This window comes from Dermacentor albipictus, chromosome 2 (assembly GCF_038994185.2).
Source record: "Dermacentor albipictus isolate Rhodes 1998 colony chromosome 2, USDA_Dalb.pri_finalv2, whole genome shotgun sequence".
NCBI lineage: Eukaryota > Metazoa > Arthropoda > Arachnida > Ixodida > Ixodidae > Dermacentor > Dermacentor albipictus.
The window spans coordinates 197,492,940-197,517,400 of record NC_091822.1 but is presented as its reverse complement, the minus strand read 5'-3'; the positions used below and the strand labels follow the sequence as shown (position 1 = coordinate 197,517,400).

The 24,461-nt window shown below is 41.3% G+C and overlaps 1 protein-coding gene across 2 annotated transcripts in view; it reads left to right on the top strand.

Moving 5' to 3' along the window:
- melt (ventricular zone expressed PH domain-containing protein melted) overlaps window positions 1-20,650 on the top strand; it is a 105,221-nt gene extending 84,571 nt beyond the window's left edge. For both annotated transcript variants that reach the window (XM_065427622.1, XM_065427621.1), the window contains exons 15-17: window positions 7,254-7,406; window positions 8,528-8,626; window positions 17,105-20,650. In XM_065427622.1, the coding sequence (XP_065283694.1) occupies window positions 7,254-7,406; window positions 8,528-8,626; window positions 17,105-17,320 (468 nt within the window). In that variant the 3' untranslated portion in view covers window positions 17,321-20,650. The remainder of the gene's footprint in view (window positions 1-7,253; window positions 7,407-8,527; window positions 8,627-17,104) is intronic.
- The last annotated feature ends 3,811 nt before the right edge of the window (window positions 20,651-24,461 follow it).

Below are 24,461 nucleotides of genomic sequence, written 5' to 3'. Positions count from 1 at the left end.
GTAGTGTAACAAGGCGCTTAAAATGAACCAGCATGTGTGAAAATTTCATGCATTCTAAGCGGCAGCGAGATGAAAGAACTGTAAGACCTGTAGCTGTATAATGAGAAGAAGGGGAAAAATCTCGGCTATAGTTGCGAAAAATGAAGCGCACAGATTTCTTTTGGACTGATTCTAATTTTTTAATATTGGATTTCTTATGAGGATTCCACATGATGCAGCCGTAATCAAGAATGGGCGGATGAGTGTTTCATACGTCAGCAGTTTGGTATCCTTTGGAGCCTTAACGCAATGAACGATGGAGGTAACCGAGATGTCTAAAAACTTTCTTACATATGGTATCAATGTGTTTCGACCATGACATGTCATGAGAGAAATGAAGACCAAGGTATTTAAATTCGGTTACTCTTTTTAACTCGTGACCATGGAAAGTGTACGTGAAAAGTGATGGAGATGGGCGTTTGGAAAAGGACATGGAAACAGCTTTAGAGAAATCAATGTTCATTTGCCATTCCTTGCACCACCTACAAAATTTTGCAGATTAGTCAATAAGTAAATCATGATACATTGGTGGGTTAATATTATGATAGAGGATGCAATAATCAGCGTAAAGACGAATATTAACGGACACGCAATGCGACAAGTCATTAATATATAATAAGAAAAGGAGCGGGCTTAAAATGGAACCTTGTGGGACGCTGGATGAAACACTTACAGGAGAGGAAATAGAGCTGTTAAGGTGCACAGACTGAGAATTCTGGGTTAGGAAGCTATGTATCCAACAAACCAGAGAAGGGTTATTTAGAATGGAGTTAAGCTTGTAGAGGAGATTTGGGTGTGGGACGGTGTCAAAAGCTTTGGATAAGTCAACAAAAATGCCATCAATCTGTCTGCCTAAATCTAATGACTGACAAATATTGTGCGTGAATTCGATTAGTTGGGTAGTAGTGCTATATCCGTGATGGAAACCGTGATGGTAATTCGACAGGTTATTGTGGCTTTCAAGAAATTTCGTGATGTGTTTAAAAATTATATGTTCGAGTAACTTGCATGAATGGGCAGTTAAGGAAATGGGTCTGTAGTTTTGCAGAAATTGGGTGTTACTGGATTTTTATATAGGCATGACCTTAGCAAGCTTCCAGGATTGGAGAACAGTGGCGGTGGATAATGATTTGCAGAAGATAACGGAGAGGTATCTGCTTATCCAAAGTGAGTAGTGAAAGAGGAAGGAATTGGGTATGTCATCTGCGCCACAGCTCTTTTTAGCATCTAAATGGAGGATCATGTTCAGAACATCTAAACTAGAAACGACGATGTCTTCAACAGGAGGGTATGAGTCATAGCTAAAAGGTGGAAGTGGAGTTATTGTGTGTGATTACGGAATGAAAATAGGTGTTAAAAGCGGAAGCAATCGTGAGTGAATCTAAAACTGCATTGTCATTAACAGTTAAACAGTTTGAAGTACTGTTACTTGGCACTATCGATTTGCAGAACATACAAGGGTTTGTTTTCATTAATTTTGGCAAAGTAACAGCATGGTAGAAATTCTTGGCAGATGTCGATTTCTGGCGAAGTTTCTCCTTGGCACCATTGAACTTTGCAATTTTGACAGGATTACCACTTCTTTTAGACTTGCGCAATCTCGGAACACGACGTGATAAATGCAGTAGTTCTCTTCTCATCCACGTTGAATTGATATTTCTCTTTTTTGTTTTCAAGGGAACAAACTGGTTAATACATGTTTCAACAATATGCTCAAAAAACTCTACGGCAACATCAACATCACTGTTCAAAGATAATTCTTGAAACTTCTCAAACGATTCGCTAAGTGTGTCAGTAATTGCAGCATCATTGGCACGGCTAAAATCACGAGAAGTGCAGTACTCAATTCGCGGTTTGGGAACAATACAGCAAACAGAACAACAGTACGGCTTTGTGGTCAGAAATCCCATCAGTAACGCAGCACTGGAAGACACTCTCGAAAAAACTTGAGCTAAGAAAAACTAAATATAGGACAGCCATTTCCCTGGTGTTCTCGTGGACAATCTGATTAAGACCGAGTGATAGGGAAAGGCGCAATAATTTTCTTGAGAAGGACACGTCGTAGCCGGTAATGGTGAGAGAGGGCCAGTGAATGTCCGGTACATTAAAATCTCCCATAAGTATTATATTTGACGATTTCAAATCATGCAAGATGTTGCTAAGAAAACCGAACTGCTCATCGCAAGAACCGGGAGGCCGGTAAAACAATCCAATTAGTGTGGATGACCTTTCCAAATGAATCTTGCACAAAAGCAATTCTATTTCAGGTTGAATTGTATATAGAGGGTGACACCGCCGCCTCTACCATTTGGTCTGTCAACTCTTACCGACGTGTATCCATTTAATGCAACTTCAGAGTCGTATATGCCCTCATGTAGCCATGTTTCTGTAATGCCTATAATATGGGGTGGTATGAGCAGTTACTAGAGAGAAGAAGTCGGAAAATTTATTGACAAGGCTTCTTGCGTTAATATTTAATACACGGAGGTCATTGATTTTGCGACAAAGTAGTCAAGACGGAGAGGCAGGTGTGACACTATTTAGTGGTGTGTTACGAGGTACTTTCTCTAATGTATTAGAAATGCTGTTCCAGTTGTAGCGAACTTTATTGATAAATATATGGTCACACCGTATGCGGACCGTGCACCCATTGTTCCTGAAACTCTCAGACGCTTACCAAAGATCTTTGCAGATATTCCGGACACGTAGTGAAAAATCTTCTGAAATACGGTAATCGGTTTCCTCAAGCTTGTGACCACTTTTTTTTCTCCCGGTAGTCCAGAAGTTTCATAATCACGGGTCGCGGACGGTCACGTGAAGGCGATCCAAGACGATAGCATCTTTCTATTTGAGGACAGCTCATCTTAAGTTTATCTTCAAACCACTTTGCAATGTCTGTGGACAGGCATTAATTATCTTCATTGGAGGATTCTGGCAGACCGTATAAGATTAAATTGTTCCTGCAAGCACGGTTTTCTAATTCATCATTTTTAGTTGAAAGGCTGTAAGACTGCCACTTTCGACGGCAGGCTTCTGTGACGAGGACTCCAGAGCGGCCAGATGCGATTCGATAGTCTTAAAATGTGTATTAACAGATTGTTGAAAGTTTTTAATTTTGGTGATATCCTCAGCTAATCTTTTCTGTCCGTTAAAAAGCTCAGTGAGCATTTCAGACACCGATGGTTGATCGGCAGAACCTTGCAAAAGGCTCAGATTTTTTTGGGAGCAAGGACCAAGATTGCTTTCAACATCACCACTCTGTAACAGTCTACTAACACAAACAGCGAGCTGTGAATACAAAGAAATATAACCAAAGCATCTGTGAGAATGCTGTGGGCAAGGGAGCAGCAGTAAGAATCGATCGTCAGAGTGAATACAGGGGGCATTCTGAAAGTAACATACCTGCATAAGAAATAGGTAGCGGGTAAGCATGGTGCTCGTACTGCTGCCACCTTGCCCAATGAAGAAGGAAGGATCTGGCTGGGGATTTATAGGCAGAATCGTTGACGTCATGCGACTGGGCTTGATTGTGGATGGACGGTTCAGTGTGCCAGCTATGCCCGGGTTGCGGGCATGTGTGGTGATGGGCGGATCAAGACAGTCATCCATAAGGGAGATAGGACAGTTCGTACAGCAGCCAGCAGAATCACCCAGGGACGTTGACGATGGCGGTGAGTGCACGAGAGCTGTGATGTCAGGAGAGATGACCACAGCACATTCGAAGTGGCAACAAGCAAGGAAGGCAATCTGCGTAAGAAATAGGCAGCGGGTGAGCATAGTGCTCGTACTGCTGCCACCTTGCCCACTGAATATTGAATATGAGCATGCTGAGCTCATCCTATGTTGTCATCGTTGCTGTGGTCTGGTAAATGCCATCCTTGTTGTGGCACACGCAGAAAGCATCTCCCGTTGCCCCCTCCAATGCCAGACGTTTTTCTCATCGATGCTGAAGTCCTGCCCGGGTTCAACGTATGACGATGCCTCTTCGGCTAGCACCACTTTTCGTATGAAAGCGGCATTATAGTGGCATCGCTTGTTTGATTCCATTATGATAATGCCATGCTGCACGCCAAATTGCCAATACAACGCAGGTCAAAATGACGACGTAGCTCGCGTACCGCAGTTGGCTACTGGCATGGCTAATAGTGGCTGTGACATGACTTTTCTAGATGGCGCTAGCTATGCACAACATTTATCAATTTCAATTAAAAACTGGTGCATTCTTTAAAATCCTCGAATCTAAGCTGACCATAGAGTTTGGTCCCTAGAGAAAAAGACTATCGGCCTAGATTTTAATAAGTATCGTACCTAAATATATGCAAAAATTTTCGCTTGTTGATAACTCCGTCGACGCCGACACTGGTGTCGGTGTTATGTTAAAAGCGCGTTAAATATTTTGCGATACTAACAGACATTTCATAGAAATAAAAATTTTATTTCCAAGCAAACATTTTTGTGCATATGCATTTGCTGCTACATTATATATATCTTATTAGAGTCGTCGGACGATCCCACCGCTGTTACCAGTTGTAGGAGTTGTTGGACGATCTCGCCGCTGTCACCATTTGAAGGAGTTGAAGGTCGTAGAGAAGAACTTGGGAGGAACTAGGTGAACAGGGTTTATTTACATTATTTACATTTGAACATGGGATACATTTACACAGTCTAGCGAGACTCCCAAATGGAGCCTGCAAGACGAAGCATACAGCAACAAAGCACACAGCTCACGAGTACATTGACCAGCATAGAGCACGACGACGAGCACACACTAGCAGCCGACAACAGCTCGCTATATCCACTTTGTGTTCCCTCGATCCCTAGGTGAGGCAAAACGTTCGACGTGATCGTAAACAGGCCGCCTCTCTGCAGGACATTTTACAAACACACACACGCACACACAGGTTTCAGTGCCCCCTCCGTGGGCAGACAACCTTTGTAGCGCAGTCGTCGTTGTGTCCATTGTCCAGCGTCCCCGACGCCCGACCCCGGCCGGTGCCTCTAAATTCCAGAGTTGTCTTTCTCCTGTTCTCCGAACGAGGCGCTTGGTGGATGAACGCCGCCGTAGTCAAGTTCTCCAAAGGAAGTTCACGGTTGGTTAGCGCTGTCCTCGCTGGTTCTCTGAAGGGCACCCCCACCACGGGTGGATCGAAACACATGCAGCGGGCTGAAATAACTTGCATGTCGCCACCTTGGCAGGCCATTCCTAACAATCTATAATAAGAAATTTGCGAATGTATCGGAAGTATCTCAAACTACAAATGGCAAGTATTGTGTCAAATGCAATAGTTGCGGTGATATCTTGTATCTATATCTCAATTACTTGTTTCCAGAGTATCTTGTATTGCTACATGATACATTTGCAGAGTATCTTTGCCCAGGCCTGCCCACTGTGCTGCCTTTGTTGCCGTTTGCTACAAATAAACTCACTCATAAACTCAAATTAGACTACATGCTTTTATTTTTGGCTTGGCTTTGAGCATCCTTTAGTGTTACTTTGACTGTGACTCAGACTTACTCTGAATACTGTTCACAAAAAGAAATTCAAACATTCCACCACTTTAGTTCTATAATCTGTGGTTAAACCTTGATATAACGAACTTTAATATAAAGAAATAATCAACAAAGTATTTCACCTTTCAGAACTTGTCTATAAAACGTGTATTTATAACCTTAATATGACAAGGTGTGTTTATACACAGTTGCCTACCATCTTGTGCCTGCGACTCTATACCACCTGGCGTCGTCACGCTACCCTCACAGGTCAAATAGTTCTAATTACAAGTGACTGCTTGTGAATGCACCTCTCAAATTGAGCATTCTGCGACCAAGAACTATTGCTGAAAAGGAGCAGCGTCATCTTCCACATAAAGTCTTAAGTGCAATAAGGTCCTATTGCACTACGCGTGCTTTATGCTTTGGGTGGGATTGAAAGTGTGTGTGAGTGAGCCAAGAAAAATGCTGGCTTGATGAGCGCCGTTTTCTTGCATGAACAAGAAGAAAGGGGGAGGGGAGCTCATGGAAACACGATCAAGCGCATGCGAGGGGAGGAGGAGAGGGCTGGCTGATGCGTGCCTTATTTTCTGGCATGGCCTTAGCTGCACGTGGCTGTTAGTGCACCTGAGCGCATACACACACCCCGAGTGCCCTGTTTTAGAGGTAATCTGCCATGTGTGCTAAGACTGGGTGTGCTGAGATGGTGTTGCATTGTTTGCTGTCTTCCTGTGTGTTTTGTGCTGGAGGTTGCATGATCCTGAATTCTGGAGATGCATTGAAGTGAGAGGCAGATGAAGCATTCGCACCCTCAGCCAGTGCCAGTGCCAGTGCCAGTGAAAAGCCAGTGCTTTTCATGATAGCATTGTCCCACTGCGGGCAACACTATCAGTCACAGCGGTGGAGTGGATGCAGAAGCTTCGCTGGTTTCATTTAATTCTTACTGCTGATGTGAGGAAATCTTTGACACGGCATGAAGCTGTATCTTTCGTCACTGACTCTCAAATTAAACAAATTGAATTCATTTTTCTAATTCAGATTTGCTTTTTCCTGTTGCTCGATAATTCTAAAAATCCTGTGGCTCCTTCTGCACAAGAAACATTGATCGACGAATGTGCTTATTTGCATAGAAGGTTGAATTTCAATACAACAAAGTTTTGCTATAACGAAGCAAATTGGTGATTTTACCAACTTCATTATATTAAGTTTTAACTAAGATTGTGTAGACTAATAGATAATTTTCAATTACGGTACACAAACGGTTTGCATTCTGCTTGCATATGCAAGCCACTTGGCTCCAAACAAGTCCCAAGCAGTGTTTAAGTTCTTGCATAAGGAAGCAGATTCTATCTAGTGTAAACCTCTCTGATGTCAACTTAGCAGTCCCTTCTTGTAACAGCTTAGTGATAGATACAATTTGTATGGGATGGAAGTATGTATCGAGTGCATATGAATCTGCCTGGCCTTGTTATCTAAGTACAATGAACAAGGTGTTACTTAGAACAAAGAGTACACTGACATTAGATAAGTCTTTACAGCCACTAGATTTACCTCAGATTTCTAAGTGGAAACCAGGGAAGAAGAATCTTCTTGTTTTGAACACTTTTTGGTAACTGCAATTTGACAGTTTTATTGCTTGCCTACATCTGCATTGCATGGCTTGCTTTGTGTTGTTTCCATGCATACAAAATTTGTCAACAATTGTGTGACTCTGCGTCATGCAGGACCAAGACAACCTGATAGCTGAGCTGCGTAGTGAGCGCTTTTTCGATGTGTTCGAATACAATGGACCACTGACCCTGTGGGGCTGCTTCCTGTGCAACCACCCTGACCGAGCCCAAGGTTTCCTCCAGGAAGGTGGCGAGCCAGTTATTGAGGTGGGCAAGCCCAGCACAATCACTCACTTCAGAGACGTGATGTACCGCATGTATCATCAACATTAATTTAAACAATGGGAGAAAGCTGATCAGAATGTGTGCAGTGTGTGCAATTACTCTGTAGCCAGTTTGTAAGCATGATGGTCTCAAATGTACAGTACACAGTTAACAAAAAACATAATGTTAATTGTTCCACAATAGCTCTTTACTTATATTTAAGAATCTGTCACTTGCTCTTTTACAGCAAAGCTGTTAGCCTATAGTTGGTTGGGATTTCTCGCGGCATCATCCTCACGGAAAAAGAAACCTTCAGCGATTAAAGCGAAAAGTGCATACATTCTTTGGAGTCATGCATACAACGTACAGCACAGCATTCACTTAAATAAAGGAACAAGCACAAAACAAGCATCCAAACATATAATGGATGATAAGGTGCTACTGCTAACAATGTGAAGCACATAGCGCTTCCTACATACTTTTCCCTGTATAGATTACTGTTGTGCAAGTTTCCGTGCTGATGGCAGCTTGCGACGAGGGGAGCGGTATCACTAGCCTTTAATATATAAAAGAACCAGCCTAGCAACTAATTTTTTTGTTGTTGCAACACTGCAATGGGTAGGCAAAGCATAGTTGGGACTCCCAAGGGGAAGCGTGAATACAAGGAGCAGCAAAAAAAAAAGTAAACAGCAATACGACCAGTGGCGGAGTGCTGCCACTGGTCATATAGCCATGGAATTCCTGAACAGGGGAAGTCCACACGCCCACATTCTCCTGTGGCTGAATAATGTGCCGGAGGAGAAATATATAGCAATGAAGTCATTGCACGCCCCCCCCCCTTAATAGTTGTAGTGGTGATTTTCAAAAGCTTTGCTGAACATCCACTTTTGCATGGCGGGGATATGGCAGGTCAATATTTTTTTTTTTTTCACAATATTGTTTTACAAAATGTGCAGATTGCCAGGCGGACAATGATAGACAACATGATCAATGTCACTGCTGTAGCTCCTCTTTCCATTTTGTTAATTCCATGACTACATTCTTTCGTGTGTGATGTTACTTGTGATAGTGCATAGCAGTTAGGCATAGCAGACCTCTTAGTATTTCCATGTTGCTCCCACTAGGGACAACTGAAGGAGAAGAAGAGAAAATGGAAGTTATTTCGACACTGGAGGACACGCTACTTCACACTTTCGGGTGCACACTTGTCGTACAGGGGACTGGTGAGTATGCAAACCCATGCTACTCTTGAATCTTTTTGTGCAAGGTGAATTCTGCACTGTCGTTAACTTCTCTTCTGGGAGAGGGGAGGCAAAGTCTCCAGGTAGCGTCCAGAAACACACTATCCTTAGTGAAAAGTTGTGAAGTGATGATGATGACTTGCTCAGTTTTCTGCTTATGTTCAATTTTTTTTGTTCTTCCCAGACAGCTTCCTCATTATCTTTAAACTATAGCTTTAAGTTACCCCATGTGGTGGTAAGTCAATGTTTGGAATGGTAAAAGGCAGAATAACCCAGTTTTCCTAAAATGGCATCAGAGTTGAAGATCTTGCTTTGCCTAGTAAAGCAGCCGCCATACACCGAGATGGCTTACTGATAAGCTGTTAGGTATTGACCAGAATCTGCAGTCCTGCTAGGTGGCACTCATCTTTTGCAAGGGCTGCAGGAATTGGCGAAATGAATGGCCATGATAGGCGCTAAGCTTGTTCTTATTGCATGCTTCCAACCAGTGTTCTCTCGTCAGGGCTTTGTCATCAGCTGCCCCCTCACAACCCTCCTGCCCCCTCAGCAACTGTGCTGACAAATGGTGACAGGAGTCAAGATTAAGTGCGCTTTGCTCTAAATGCTGGCTCAAGAATAAAATATTTTGGTCTTTAGCGACAAATGGAAGCACATGTTCGGGTGGGATAAAATGGGGCAGAGCATTGAATTTAGCCAAGATAGCTTGAGGAATTTTACCATGGCATTTTTACTGACTATTTGTATAGTGTTTTGTTCTACATTAGCGTTATTGCCTAGTCATCAAAAAAAACAGTTATTTTATTGAAAACTGTCAAGGCTGCCTCCGTTACCACAGTGTGCACTCGCAGAAAATCTTGCAATTTAGCTGCGTCTGCAGTTGACTTTTTTGATGAACTGAGAAGCAGTTATTTTGGCAATGCTGCTAGAAATGCTAATTGCCCAGCAAAAAGTAACTAAACATATACTTCAGAAGGAGTAACTGTCCAGCTAGTTGGTCTCACATGTTGACTGGAAAACTTAAAGTGTATAAATTACATAAAAACACTGTCCACACAAAGACTTTGTCTGTTCGATGTATACTTCTGTAATTTATTTGCGCTTAGTTTTCCATTTGACGCATAACCAAAAAGATTGCTAAAACTCTAAAACAGGCAAACTTGTTAAGTTGGGGACTTTCTTGCCAAGTTAACACTGGATTTCAGGTACACTTGTAGTCATACTGTGCATGTGCATAGAAAACAGGCCACCTGTACTTTGTTTAGTCACGAGAAAGAACACAAATTCAGTGTGATGCTGCAGCCAAGCATGCTTGAAGCAAACAGCAAAACTTGTAGATTTATTTAATACAATCAATAGCCCTGCATAGTCAAACCCAAACTTAATTTAGAAGCTTTTGTTACCTGTTCAGATAAAGCATTTTAAGATTAAGTGTGCTTTTGTACTTGCTGCTTTATTCCCAGCTTGCAGGTTGCTAAACCCAAAAGACAGATGGCATTAAATGTTCCTATATTTACTTGGCTATTATTCAGAGAACTCTAGGAATGACATTCTTCAAATTACGCATTTAAAATATTATGCAATAAATTACGTTCAGTTCAGAAAATGCAAATTGCTTTCTTTGGCCTCTATTGATAATGGCTTGCCTGTTCAAGCTCCTGCAGGTGTGCACGATCACATGGTTTTTCTCTGAAGATAAGCAAGGCAGAGCTTGGTGCTAATTACCTGTTGCAGCTAGGCATTCCTCACAAGGACTTCCTCCTACTCGCTGTTTCAGCGGTTTGCAGCTAGTGTTCTCACATTTTTTATCAAAGTTGTTATCATACTATTGTTATTTTTCTCAGACAAAAAAAATGCGAAAGGAAAGTAGCATCACTTCAAAATCCATGGATGGAACTACTGAAATCCATGCGCACAGAAGAAAACCATTAAAAAAAAAAGAAAGGCAACTCTTCGATATCAAGCTACACACAACATACAGCAAGCTTTGCAGTTCCTTTTCTGCTCTCTCTAAAAAAGCTAAAATAAAATATGAAGGAAAAATAGTTAGGGTGTGCAAATATTAAAAACTTTTAAATAAGAAATCGAGTATTGTCTTATTCAATTCAGTCTTGAAATCAAATAATCACTATTCGTGAATATGAATATTTTTTTGATGCATTTCAAATATTTTGAAACATCAACTGTGCCCAAGTAAACATAAGATTGGAGCTAAAGGACACTAAATTTTCATTCTGCATGCATAGTATAGACATAAAACATGAGAACTTGCTCATTGGGACAGGCTATTTCACTTAGGTAGCCATACTTTACAGGCTATACAGCGAGCATTTGCACACTCTGAAAAGCCCTGTGCATGTGAAAAAACTACTACTTTGCTCCTAATGCTCCATTTGTACTTGAATATAAACAAAGCTTCATAAAATACTGTGTAATCACAGAAACTTGCTAACCTTAAGAATGCTGGGGTGTGAACATTGTTTTATATTAATTGTAATAACAGCTGTTCGTTATTCAAAAAGTATTCGAGATTCTATTTGGTTCGCTTCTGGCAATATTTTATTCATATTCAATTCGGTACATAATACAATGTAAGGTGCTTGCTCTAGACGGTTTTTTTTTTTTTCACAGCAAAAATGCACAAACTGGATGTGCCTTTCCGTACAATAGTCAGTGAAAACAACTGTTGGCAGGTTTTGGTTAGCCGCTTTTTGCAAAAACAGTTGAAGCATTTAACTATTGACGATCCTTATGGCATAAAGAACTCTTTCGATGTTGTTTCCTTTCTGGAAGACAACCATTCAGTAGCCGACATTTTTTCTGCTGACGTCGAAGATCTTTACTAGTCAATACCGCATGATGAGCTATTTCGCAGTGTGATGACGTGCATCGAAGACAGTGGTGAGGTAGATTTTCGCAATGTGACCGGGTTGTCATCAGAAAATTTCATGTCCTTCCTTGAATTTTATCTAAGTGCAACTTTTATCCGGTTTGAAGATAAACTTTTTATTCAGAAAAATGGTGTGTGTATTGGTTCATGTGTGGCGCCTGCTCTTCGTAATATGTTTTTTATAGTTTGACGACCGCGCTCTTAAGAGTGCCTTAAACAATGTCTCGGTTCAAATTTTTAGACATGTTGACGGTTTTCTTGTGGTAAAACAGACTAACAACGAATGCTCCGTTATGGTAGCTGACATTTTAACTCTGTTCACTGACAATAGCAAAGGTTTAACTTTCACACATGAGCTATCTATGGACGGTAAGCTCCAGTTTTTAGATTTGTAGCTATCCTTACAAACAGGCCACGCCTATTGGATGTACTCGCCACGTGCACGTAAGGAACTTTTACTTTACGCATCTGTGCACTCAAAGATTGTGAAACACACCATTGCTTTGATGTGTCTAGAATAATCGTTAATGAAATCTTGTCATCACTCTGTGAATCTGAGTTTCATTGCACAGTTAAATAGGCTGCAGGCTGCTGGTTACCCAAGTGTGGTGGTGACGTCAGTCTCGGAGGTATTGCTTCAGAAACTGAAAGGGAAGCGGCACAAAAGTAACTGTATTACACAAAAGAAGAGGCCTGAAGTTGTGCCGTATTGCCATAGAGTGGCTCACAATCTAAAGAATGTCGCCACTAGATACCGAATTCCGGTAGTGTTTTCTGCTCCTCAGAAACTGTCAATGTTGTGCAGCCGTATTTCTAAAACAAGTAAAAAAGCAGATTGTGAAAAGAACCATGCGAAGTTTGTAGATTGCAGCGTCGGTGTGGTATATAAGATTCCCTTGTCATGTGGCCAAGTGTGTGTAGGGCAGTTGGGCCACTGTATTAACGAGCGCCTTAGAGAACATGAGCGATCCATACCAACAGGCACAGGTTCCCATTTGGCTCAGCATTGTAAAATATGCAAGTGCAAACCCATGTTTCGTGATACCACGATTTTGAAAAAGAGTCGCGACACCACCGCCCAAGAGTTATCGGAAGCATTCTTCGTTCAGTCTTTGGGGTCACAGTGCATTAGTGTGCCTTCCTTAACCTTGTACAGTGCTGAATATGGTTTTTTGGATTCTGACGCATGAGTGCGCTCTTGTGTCAGATGTTGGTGGTTCCACCACATGGTGCTCACTGCGCATGTTCCTCTAGTTTCACCTGTCTATAAAGGAGTGACGCAATAAAATGATGTCAGTTGAGAGTAGTGCCTTTTCCTGTCGTCTTTCTTGTGTCTGTTGTTTTGCGCTAAACAAAGTATTCATGGATTCGCACCAACTAGCCCGCCAACGCATTGTGCTGAACTCTACATGGTTAATACCAAATAACAACTTCATCTTACCAAAAGTTTCTACTAATTATGGCAAAGAGACTGCTCATATTGCATCCATCTTCTTATGGAATACATTACCATTTGCAATTAAAAACTTCAGAAAGCTTCCTGATTTAATTAAGCATTGACATTTTTTTCTTTGTGCAATGCATATGTGTCATAATGCACCGTTTAATTTCTTTGTATCTGCTTTTCCAATGTACTTTTTGTCTTTTTCTGTCAATTCTTTTTGTCAATTCTTTTTCTGTCGTTTTTTCTTGCTTTTTTTGCTTTTTCTCTGTTCATATACCAGGTTTTGCATTATAACACAGTTATCGTCAATGTATTGTAGTGTATCTATCTTGTTTTTGCATATTTTCATCTCGTTATATTGTAGTATTTTGTCATTTATTTGTTTTTTAATTTCATACTCTCAGGACCCGAGAGTATTAAAGAAAGGAGTATTCTAACAATAAATTGTTAATTGCAACTTTAAAGGTGCAGGGTCTTCGATTGCAGCAATGGAGGGGGAAGGTGGTTCCAGTTACTGCTTGTTTGTGGTAAAAAAGAGGCGTGGCAAGTGATAGTGCGGCATAACAGAATTTTTACCTTGAGTTTATGATTGATCCGTGAGGATACGTAATCTGGAGGGAGGAAAAGATCGTTTTTTAAGTGTTGGATCAGTGTGAAAAATTTTGTGATGGATATTTAAGCAGGAACACTTATGGCGTGACCGAAGTGTCGGTAGACCTAAATTAGCTTTCATTGAAGAAACTGGTGTAGCCAGGGTAATTAGAGCACATATATGGCAGCGCGGTTCTGAACGGATTCAAGGACGGTGATTTATTAGTAGCTAGATGGGTCCCAAATAGAGCAAGCATATTCTGGTTTTGATACAACTGTAGTTGTGTACAATTTAATCTTTAAATCAGAGGGGATGGATGACAAATTTCGGCATAGAAATCCAAGCATGCGATTAGCGTTGTTAATTACGTGTCCACCGTGTATATTCCATAAGAGATTGTGAGTTACATGTACGCCAAGATAACGGTAACTAGTAATGGAGGTTAAAAAGGAGTTGTTAAGAGTACAGTGAAACCTCGTTAAACCGTAGTTGGCCGGAGCTCGGAAAAAGTATGTACTAAACGGTAGTACTGTTTAACCGAAATAGCATGAGCTTGCCCACTTACGTGTCGAAAACGGAACTCAGAGAGAGTGCGATGAAAGGGGAAAAAAAACATGCAGTATTTATTCACTTCGCGCGACAAAAGTGTTACTTTAGATTGATGCCTCGGCAGCCTAGCACGACAACAGCGGCCGCAAACTTACTGAAGCTGCGTGCCAGCTTTACAGCCAGTCCCCTCTTCTCGGCAAACGCTCGCATGGCAGATTCCTCATTGGCGTTACGTATTCTCCGTGCACATGCACAGTAGTGCTGCAGAAGTCTCGGGGCGCTTTTTTTATTGCCAGGTGCCGAAATTCAGAATACATTTAGTTTGTAATAGTTATGTTATCGCGCCCCTGTTCTCGTCGTGACGATTGCATTCATGAGGCTGACGTAACGCGCAGCTTCTGCCACTGTCGGGCCTGAACCGCCCGTGCTGCCGCTTTCTGTGTCGTCCTCATCACTGTCACTAGTTGACACTTCAGCAACAACAGAGGCAACGATGGTGAAAAGTCGAACATCGTAGCCGACATCTCTTCGCAGTTGCAGCAGCGCTGCCGAGCAACTTCTTCGCATTCCAAATGCCCCACACTGTAGTCAACAGCAGATCCCTGTCTCGCGTGCCAGCGCCAACTTCTTTGTGTCACGTTTGATAGCACGGACGATGTGTAATTTTTCTTCTATGCTGAGCACCCGGCGTCTTTTTTATCCGAGCTTCGGCATGGCGCCACAAAGCTCTCTGGCATGGCGTCGAAATGATGTTGATGTCGATGTGGCTTCATGCGCAAACGCACAGGGCGCTTGGAGGCCGTCGTTGCGATCTCTGAGGCTTGTTCTGCTGGGCCACCCGATAGAGACGATGCACTGCCGCGATTGCGCGACGAAATGTGGAAACACTACATTTTAACCGATGCGTATGCAATAAGCTGGTACGGTTTATGCGGATACACAACACATTATGTTCAATGGCCGCTGAGTTGGGAATTTGACTTTACTACTTTTAAAACGAAAATACTATTTAAGCGGGTACGGTTTAACGAGGTTTTACTGATAAGCAAAGTTGTCATAAGCTAGTTTGTGATGCATTACCCTCGTGACCTCACATTTTGAAGTATTAGCTTTATAAGCCACTTGTCGCACCAATTAGAAATAGCGTCAATGTTGGATTGGATTGCAAAATAAAAACATAGTGTGGGTTATTAATTACACGATAAAGCACAATGATCATAAAGAGTTTAATGCTAGAGTTAATACTGACAGGTAAGTCATTAATATAAGTAAGAAATAGTAATGAGCCCAAAATCGATCCTTGTGGTATACCTGAAGCAACAAGAACAGTAAGGGAGTCATAATCATTAGTATAAACGTACTGTAAGCAGTTAGTCAGAAAGGATTGAAACCAGTCTAGGATATTAGGATCTATATTGAGCTTGCTCATTTTTAGTAGGAGGAGTTTGTGTGATACAGTGTCAAAGGCTTTAGCCTCATCTAAAAAGATTCAATCGGTTATCAGATTTTTATCAAGAGCTCCAAAAAAGTTGTTAGTAAAAGAGATTAACTGCGTTTCACAAGAGATGTGCTTCCTGAAACCGTATTGACAAGGAGAAAAAAACATGTTTGATTCAAAGAAAGATACCAAGTTTGAAAAAATGTGTTCGAGAAGTTTACCGGGTACTATTGTTAAAGATATGGGCCTGTAGTTTAGAGGCGAATGGGTGTTACTTGATTTGTGAGGTGGAACCACATTACCTGCCTTCCAATCATCAGGCTAAGTAGAAGTCTGTAAAGATTGTGAATAGAGTTTCGCAAGTGTAATGGAAAGTAAACTTTAGCATTTTTTAGGAACTTTGATTTTATGTTGTTGTTAGCTGCCAAGCTAAGCAACTTTGAATTTTCTATCATACGGCGCACCGCTGATGACCCTACCGAGATGAAATCCACTGAGGAAAAAAAAAAATGGAGTCGGCGTTTGTTGGCATAGAAAAGGCTGTTACACCAGAAAAGCAAGAAACAAAGACTTTGTTTAGTACATTGCAGCAGTCACCATTAGGAACAGCATCACCATTGCTATCGAGCAAGTGATTCGTGTTAGATTTGCTGCCATGAACTACATTCAAAAACTGCTGATTAAGCAGAATGGGCAAGGTGCAATTGTGGAACACGTCTTTTGCCTGCGCAATGGCATTTTTGTACTCGTGATCAGCGCAGTTGTACGCAAGCTATCATTATTGCCACTTTCGCTCGGTGGAATAGCTTTTTCTTTTTGTTTAACAAGCACTTCATATGGGTGTTAAACCGAGGAGCTTTCGAAGAAGAAACAATGCATTTTTTTAGGAGTGTAGCGATCGATCAAATAGGTAACTTTTTCTTTAGAGAGAGACCAATTGTCTTGAGCAGTGCGACTGTAAAAGCTCGGCATAAAGTCAGTGATGAATTGTGCAAGTTTGTTATTTTTGGCAGAGAAATCTTCGCTTTTATAATCTTTAATAAATTTGGCCTGCTTCTTGGGAGGCATACAGGCCTGAACACTGCAATCAATAAAGCAATGATCACTTAGGCCAGGCAAAAAACCGAGGGTGGAACGAGTTCTGGAGTTGTCGTAAGTAGCAAATCTAGTACATAAGCACAATGAGGGGAGCAATGGGTAGGCTGAAATGCAAGTTGCCTAAGGTTGAAATCCAGACAGCTATTTCAAAATGACAAAAATCCCATCAAGTTCACCGTTAGGCTTGACAGGTCAGTAGTCCAATTACTAGCAGGTAAATAAAAGCCCCCGAAAAGAAATAAAGGGCAGCTGGGAAATAGTACAGCTGGCTTATTTAGGTCATTTACATTTTGAGTCTAGTAATTGTTGATCAGGTCAGCAAAGAGAGAGTTGACATCAGCAGATGGGTACCTTTTGCGGCAGGGTTTTGTTCCAGGTAGAAGTGCTGTTTCATTGCTTTGTTTGCGCACTCGTTATTCTCATCTGTGGCTGCATCTTTTGTTGTGTCTCAGAAGGATGACAAGGAAGTGCAACCCATTGAGGTGAGCCAGATCAGAAGTGTTCGCCCCATTGGGAGCCGGGGTCGCAACATCCCCAAGGCCTTCGAGATCTTCACTTCTGACAAGACCTTTGTGCTAAAGGCCAAGGACAGCAAGAATACTGAGCAGTGGGTACAGTGCTTGTCCATCGCCTTGGCTCGGTCACATGCTAAGGAGGTTGCTCACTGACAGGGGAAGTCTTACATGAGGCTTGAAATTTGATGAAGGATAATGCACACACAGAGCCAAGCATTTTTGAAAACAACATGTCAGAATAAGAGACAACGCAAAGAACGGACATGTGCTACCATTATTTGCTTCTTTCGTTTTTGCAGTGCTGTTTTTCACTATGCAGAGTTACCAACCAACCCAAGGAGCTTTTTGTTCTCATGAAAAGCTGTGTGTTCTACAGGAAGGGTTGCTTGTCTTCCATCAACTTGACATTCTTGTCATGCAAAACTATATATATTGTGCAAGTTTGAAGATAGTATTTTCAAGGTTACAAAGCTTCTGCAAGGAAGATGCAGTTGATGCGTTTATATATATTTGAACACCAGTGTGCCTCTTCGTATGATGTTTACAGGTAATTGTAGCAGGCACCATTTTGCAAGCACTGTATAATTATTGGTCCCAGCTTTCAGATTGTACAGATTTATGATGAGAACTTACGCCATCCATTCAACTATGTATTGAACTGTTCCTTTAAAAAGTTGTGCTGAATATCCACATACATTTATTCGTCTTAATTTTTGCGCCTGTTGTGATTTCAAAAAGTTACATATGCAAGGTCATTGGAAGTGCATGAGAGTTTGAAGCTGGGCTATACTCCATTTAATATTTAATAGTGTGCAATGATGTGGAAGCTATGCAACAAGTTTACTAATCAAAATTTATAACTCCGTGTGTTTTGGGATCAAGCTTCGTGGTTGCACATATTCGCACAATCCCAGTGCGAGCCTGTGCATGAGGCACCGTGATGGGGTGCAGATGAAAAATCCGAAGAGGAAAACAATGAAGCGCAAATTGATCTAAAACACTTATTAACAGCCCTATACCTAATACAGTATGTTCATTTTGAAGATATAATGCTTCTTTTATTTAGTACTGAGCCTAAATAATGTACAGTCACACCTAATTGCTGGTAGAAAGCACCAAACTATTTCTTTGTGCGAATGCAGCTACAGCAGGAAGTCTTGCTAGCCTTCACAACTTTGCATGCTATGTATGAAATGGAGACTTAGTTTGTTTTCGTGAATGCAGGCATCCTGTTCAACTGGTCTGTGCTGTTGTTGAACCTTCTTGCCATAGGAAGCTTATTTTTCAGACATATCCATAAACAGTCTGCTTTGTGTGCATGCTTATGTCAACCACCTAGGCTTTTGTTTTTCATTCAAAAGTACGTGCTTGGCATGCTACAGTCCGCACCCAATGTTGAGATACCTTATTTCATTAAATTTGCATTGTCGCACCAGGGGAGTCCTTCCATCTATAGCATCATTAAAGACAGGAATAGGCATGGCTAGCAGCACGAGAGGTGCTTATGTATGCGGACAGTGCAAGGTTTATTCCATGTTGCAAAAAGGGTGGTAGTTTATATCTTGTTAAGTAGTTTTTTACTTTCTAGGATGCTATATGCCCCTAACTGCAAAAGTCTTTGCATCATGTGATCGGCAAAAAAAAAAAAGAAAGGAGTGCGGTTTTATTGCAGCCAATGTGGTTGTGCTTGTACGGACTGTGTAGGCTTTCCTGTGTGCACACCACATAGCACTGCTGTTTTCCTCAATGAGTTGCAAATTGGTCGGAAAATTTTGCTTGTTTGTGACTTCTATGTTACGAAAGCTTTTGTGATTGGCTGTAAATGTATAATTTTTTTTTTTTTTCGCTCCGTCCAATTTACAATGCATGTAAGGAGTAGAAGGGGTTGTGGAATTTGAAGCCCAGATTACACGTACGTTTGCTGGCCTGTGCAAGCTCACATCTACAAGGGGGGTGCTTGTAAATGTGAGCACATCTCTGCATACCTCCGAGGGGGGTGCTTGTGGAGGCAGAGAATGTGTCAAAAGGTATAGACACTTGCGCTGGCTTGTGCTGCCTTGAGCCATGTGACCGGCAGAGATTAATCTGAGGACACAGTTGTCTGAGCAGTGTCTCACCCATTGTGGTATCACCGATGAGAGGCCCCGACATGGCAGCCATCGCATCTGTGTAGCTGCCGTGGGATGCAGACCAGCTTGCTACTAGGCCAGCTGAAATTATGTCATGTGAGGATGCGCTTTCTCTTTTCTGCGTTGATTTTGCTACACCAGAAAAAAAAAAAACATTTTTATGGCTTTGTTAAGCATTTAGGAAAACCTCGTTAATTTGATTGTCGTTAATTTGGAAAATGAGATAACTTGTTCTCTGGTCCCGGCAGATGTATGCATTATTTAATGGAATCGAACTCTTATTTATTTGGACATATTCAGCTGCACAGCAGTTAAATTGGACAACTCTTTGAGCTTGGCGAGTCCGAAGCGTCACAATAAAGCAAAAGCAGCACTAGCACCCAACCAAAACAAAGCAGCAGAGTTACATTGCCATAGTCATTAGCGGACATTGTATGTGAACGACAGGAACACCGTAATGCTTCGCGACTAGTACCTTTATAGCCTTTATTGAATTGATTGCAGTGCACAACACTGAATTGTCCACATGTTTTCATAACTGTGTAGTAACCATCCATGATCGTGTGATAGCGACCACGGTTTCGTCCACAGTGGTTGCAGCAAACAGTAGTTTCATTTTGCTCGTTGTACAAGTGAGCTGTGTGCTTTCAAACCTGCTTGGTAACCACCCATGATTGCATCAATGGCGGCCGTGGTTTTTTCTACAGAGCTTATGGCAAGCAGTAGTTTTGCTTTGACTAAGTGTGATGGTTGTGCATGCAATGTCACAAACACTGTGGCAGCTGTTGAGGATAAAGAATGCCAGCTACACAGCAATGGATGGACGATCTGTTGGCAGCCAGCTCACTGGTGAAAAAATAATCAGGATGTGGTTGTGAAAAGCGTGTCTGGGATAAAGGTGCATGCCACGGCAGCACTGCAAAGGCACTTACGAGGCTTTCAGCACTGCAATGTCTAATCAGTCATAAGGTAAACAGAACTACAGCTTCTGCACAGCTTTTGTTTGAAATGGAAACATGTTTTGCCGATTCATTCAGTAAACAAAAGTGCGTTGACAAAATAAGCAACTATTTATTTATTTATTGATACCCTCAATAATTCTACATACGGTTAGTTCGAATATTTTTTTGGTCTCATGAAAGCCAAATTAATGAGGTTTTTCATTAAGCTCAATACAAAGCGACGTCTGACATCAGGCCTAGCGTGTATCCTATGCAGATGCTGATTGTCATTCCTTGCGAGGCATGCAGGCACGTAAACATGTAGAAGTGCACTGGCATGAATTGGCAAGCATACATGTAATCTGGGCTAAAGGAGACCCTGAAACACTTTTTAAGCATAGTAAGAAAATATTGCTGCTCTGTTCATGAGGCTCCTGTGAACATGTGAATTAGATATTATTGCACTGAATACGATAGGAAAATTTACAATCTCATGTCAAAAGCTCGAAAAAATCACTTGCTCTCACTTCCGCAATGTCGTCATGCAGCATCGCAAGCAGCTGGACCCACAACAGCTATTGGTTGATTTCATGATTGTGAGAACATTCTCAGTAATGCAGTTAGGGCTCATTTCTGCTAAATAAATGAAAAATATATATATCTGGAGTCTGAAAAAGACACAAAAGCCATTTAATTTTAGCACTGCCAGTCTAAAAACAACAGTTGGGCGTTGCTGTGTTTGCTGCACATAATTTCCGAGATAAAAAGCATCGCACAGACACGGAGTGCCCACGGAGTGCTGCCATGAGCCGTCTTGCATTAAACATTTCAGAGCGGCCAGCTTGGTCCCTTGTGCCCCCTTGCCATCATCCCTGTGTAGTTGCCAGAATGCTTGTGGAAATGAAAGGAGAGAGAAAACGGTTGATCGGTCTGGTATCTATGCCTAACTTCTCTTGTGCTTGAAGAATAAAAAAAATTTTTGCGGCAGGAGATTCATGAGGCAACATAATTTAATAGTGATGCCATTTTATGATTAGTTATAAAAGTGTCTCAGGGCCCCTTTAATGATTTTTTAGGGAGAGCTGTGTTTTGTGCCATTGGTCAGGAAGAAGCCTGGCTATGCTCATCTCGGAAAAAAAATATATATATGTCATGCTTTTAAGACCAGTGTGTACGTTTAAAATGGTAATGTTAAAGTTGCACTCTAGTTATTATTTTTCCTACTTGCTGGCAAGTAAGTTGGTGTCTTTTGCCATTGTATAAAAGATAGTTACGGTTACTGTCACTCACTTCTTTTCCACTGCCCTTTTATTAGTGTTTATCATCACAACATGTATATTTCATGTCAGATTTTTAAAAATAGGTACAAGAGACACATCAAGGCACACATCAACAGTAAAAAAGTTTATCCAACATAACCTGCAATTGTTGAACTCATTTTCTAAGCACTGCCCTGGTTAGCTGAGAACTGTTCACTTTTTCATATTGTTTCTTTCTGAATTTTAAAAAGCAGTGTTGTTTTCTTTTTTATTGCATATTTACAATTGAACCATGTGCTCACAGTGTTTATACATTGCTTTCTATGTCAGCCGAATCCCTTTTCTCTGTGAAATAGTGCTTTGGTTACAAGTCAGTGAGGTCTAAATGTGGTGTTTCACTTCTATTTTAGCACTTGCGCTTTTCTCTGTTAAAAGGACACGAAAGGGAAATATTAAGTCAAGCTGGAATAATAGATTATTGCTCGAAAACATCTAACGTGTCAATATTATTGAGAACGAAGCGTTAGTAACCGAGGAATGGAGGCATATGTACAACCCGACTTGAGACCGTAACGGGACATTCTAGTGCTAGCCTGATGACATAGCAACTCATTATAATTCTTTCACTAGTACTCAACCACTAATAATAAAAAGATCATTGCATTGCATTATAAGATGGGAGAAAATGATACTTGTCCAATTATGTTTTATTCTTATAAAGAATAACTAATTGGCATTACCCTTGACAATAATGCGGCAGATGGTCAAAAGGTTCAGTCCTTGCTTGACTGTACTCTCTCGTGTTCATAGTTCCTGTATCATGTAGTTCTGTGGTTGTTATGCTATCTCACGAAGCTCGCATGAAAGAGTCAACCACAAGCACGTCATATTGAAGCGCCAACGATGCAACAGAAGAGCCCTGTAGCACTGTCACATCTCACTGTAGAACTATATGTACGTTTATAAAATCAAAAATGGTGCATAGAAAGGGACAAAAAACAGACAGACACTGGCACACCATACATGGGCATGACATCACGGGAAAAAAAAAAGCTAGCAACAAGCTTTCATTGTTGTCTAAATAAACACAATCGTATAGCCATAAAAATATCTCAAATGTGCCACGAAGCCAACGTTTTAACCAAAGAGTACTAAATCTGCCATATTTACTCGCATAATGATCACACTTTCTTGTCAAAAAAAAATGACGCAAATTCAGGGGTGTGATCCTTACAAGGGGGAAATTTTCCGCAAAAAGAACTTTTTTTTTTGATGAAAACAGGGCAACAAACAGGCAACTGCCGCTGTAACAGTGCAGGGCACCAAAATTAAAATGGCGGCTGGCGGAGCAAGCCAAAGGCGCCAAATGCGATTTCTTTTTTTCTTCTCATGTGTAGTACATTGCGTTCATTGAAACAGTTTCTTCTGTATCAGTAATGAATAATATCGCTAATATTGGCAAGTTTGCGGCAATAACGTAGCCATGTCCACTTTGAGCGGACAGAAACGGAGATGGTGGCACTTAGCTGCCAGTGATGTAGAAACACATGGCAGGCATGCTGCGAAAACTGCAGCATTTGTCTTCACTACTATCCTAATAGGGCACGTTTCCGCTAAGCGTGGGCAAATATCTTAGCTGTGTTACAAACGTAGGCTTATGAATATGGTACACTTCTTAGGTATCAGTGTAAACGTTGTTACTATCGTTGCTGTTCACGATTTGTTGCGTGCCCACAAGTGCGGACGAGAGGAATTGAAATGCGCCTTTTTTGTTGTTGTTGACCACAACCATTATAAAGCCCACAAATAATAAAGCCAAGGCAAGTTTGGCTGTAGCTTTTTTTTTTTCATGGAAGTGCAGAAAGTGATGAAAGTAATGAAATGGGGCATCTGCTTAAGAATGTTTTGTGCGTGCTGTGCTTGGTATGTCTTGAGTCATTCGCATAGCATTCAACAGCATTCGACAGATGGTAAGCGTGACCATCATTAGCTAGACTTGGCACACAGTATATCGCTGCGACAAGTTTGAGATGCAATCATTGCACAGGAAAGAAAAAAAATTGAATTTTCACGACAAAATTCAGGGTTGCAATCATTACGCGAGTGTGGTCATTATGCAAGTAAATATGGTAGTTTTGACATGCCGTCATTGCTTGTAAAAATGAATTCCGTGCCATCAGCGGTAAATGCCTTGGCGCCATCTGATGTCTGGAAGTCAAACCACTTTCATGACTCCATGGCCTCCGAGATTGTGCACGCACATGCAATCTCGGATACTTTGTACTCAGTATGAAATGAGACAAAGCGAAGGCCGATTTTACCATTTAGTATTTCTTGCTGTCACGGAGAACAGCAAGTAACGATAGTGAATTCGATTAAAAGCAGGCGCACTGGTTACTGTTATGTTGTTATGTAATCGTGTGATAAAGGACGGGCTGTCTCGCGGAATTCCGGTCAACAAGCGAAATTTTTGCAAGCAGCAGAAAATGCTGCGTACATGTGATGTCTTGGAATGCTGTCGTTTGTGTCTTTGATTGGTTTCTGGCCCTGCTGTTGCATTTTAGGAATTCATCAAATGCAGTCATCGACTAATAATTTAGAATTGGCAGGGACTGCCTGAAAGTCTGAGTAATCAGGAATGCTAAATCATGGATTTCTCCGAAAACAAATGTCTTTATTCCACAAGCGTCCAGAAAAGCTTGTCAACATGTTGCTGCACTACGTACGCGTATGTGGTACCTGTTCTGTCGGTATTTATTGGGTTTGTGCACATATAAATTTTATATCGATGTGCCAATTTTGCCTCAAGGTGTGGTTTCACAGCAGCATCGCACACGTTTTCGTGTAACTATTTCACAGGGCTATATGCAAGAATTTTTTGTTTCTTTTCCGGTTGTTGTATTTGTGGCGGTAGCTTATGTGCAGAAAAATGTGTATATTAGTTGTTTCGAATGCTTAGAAAACT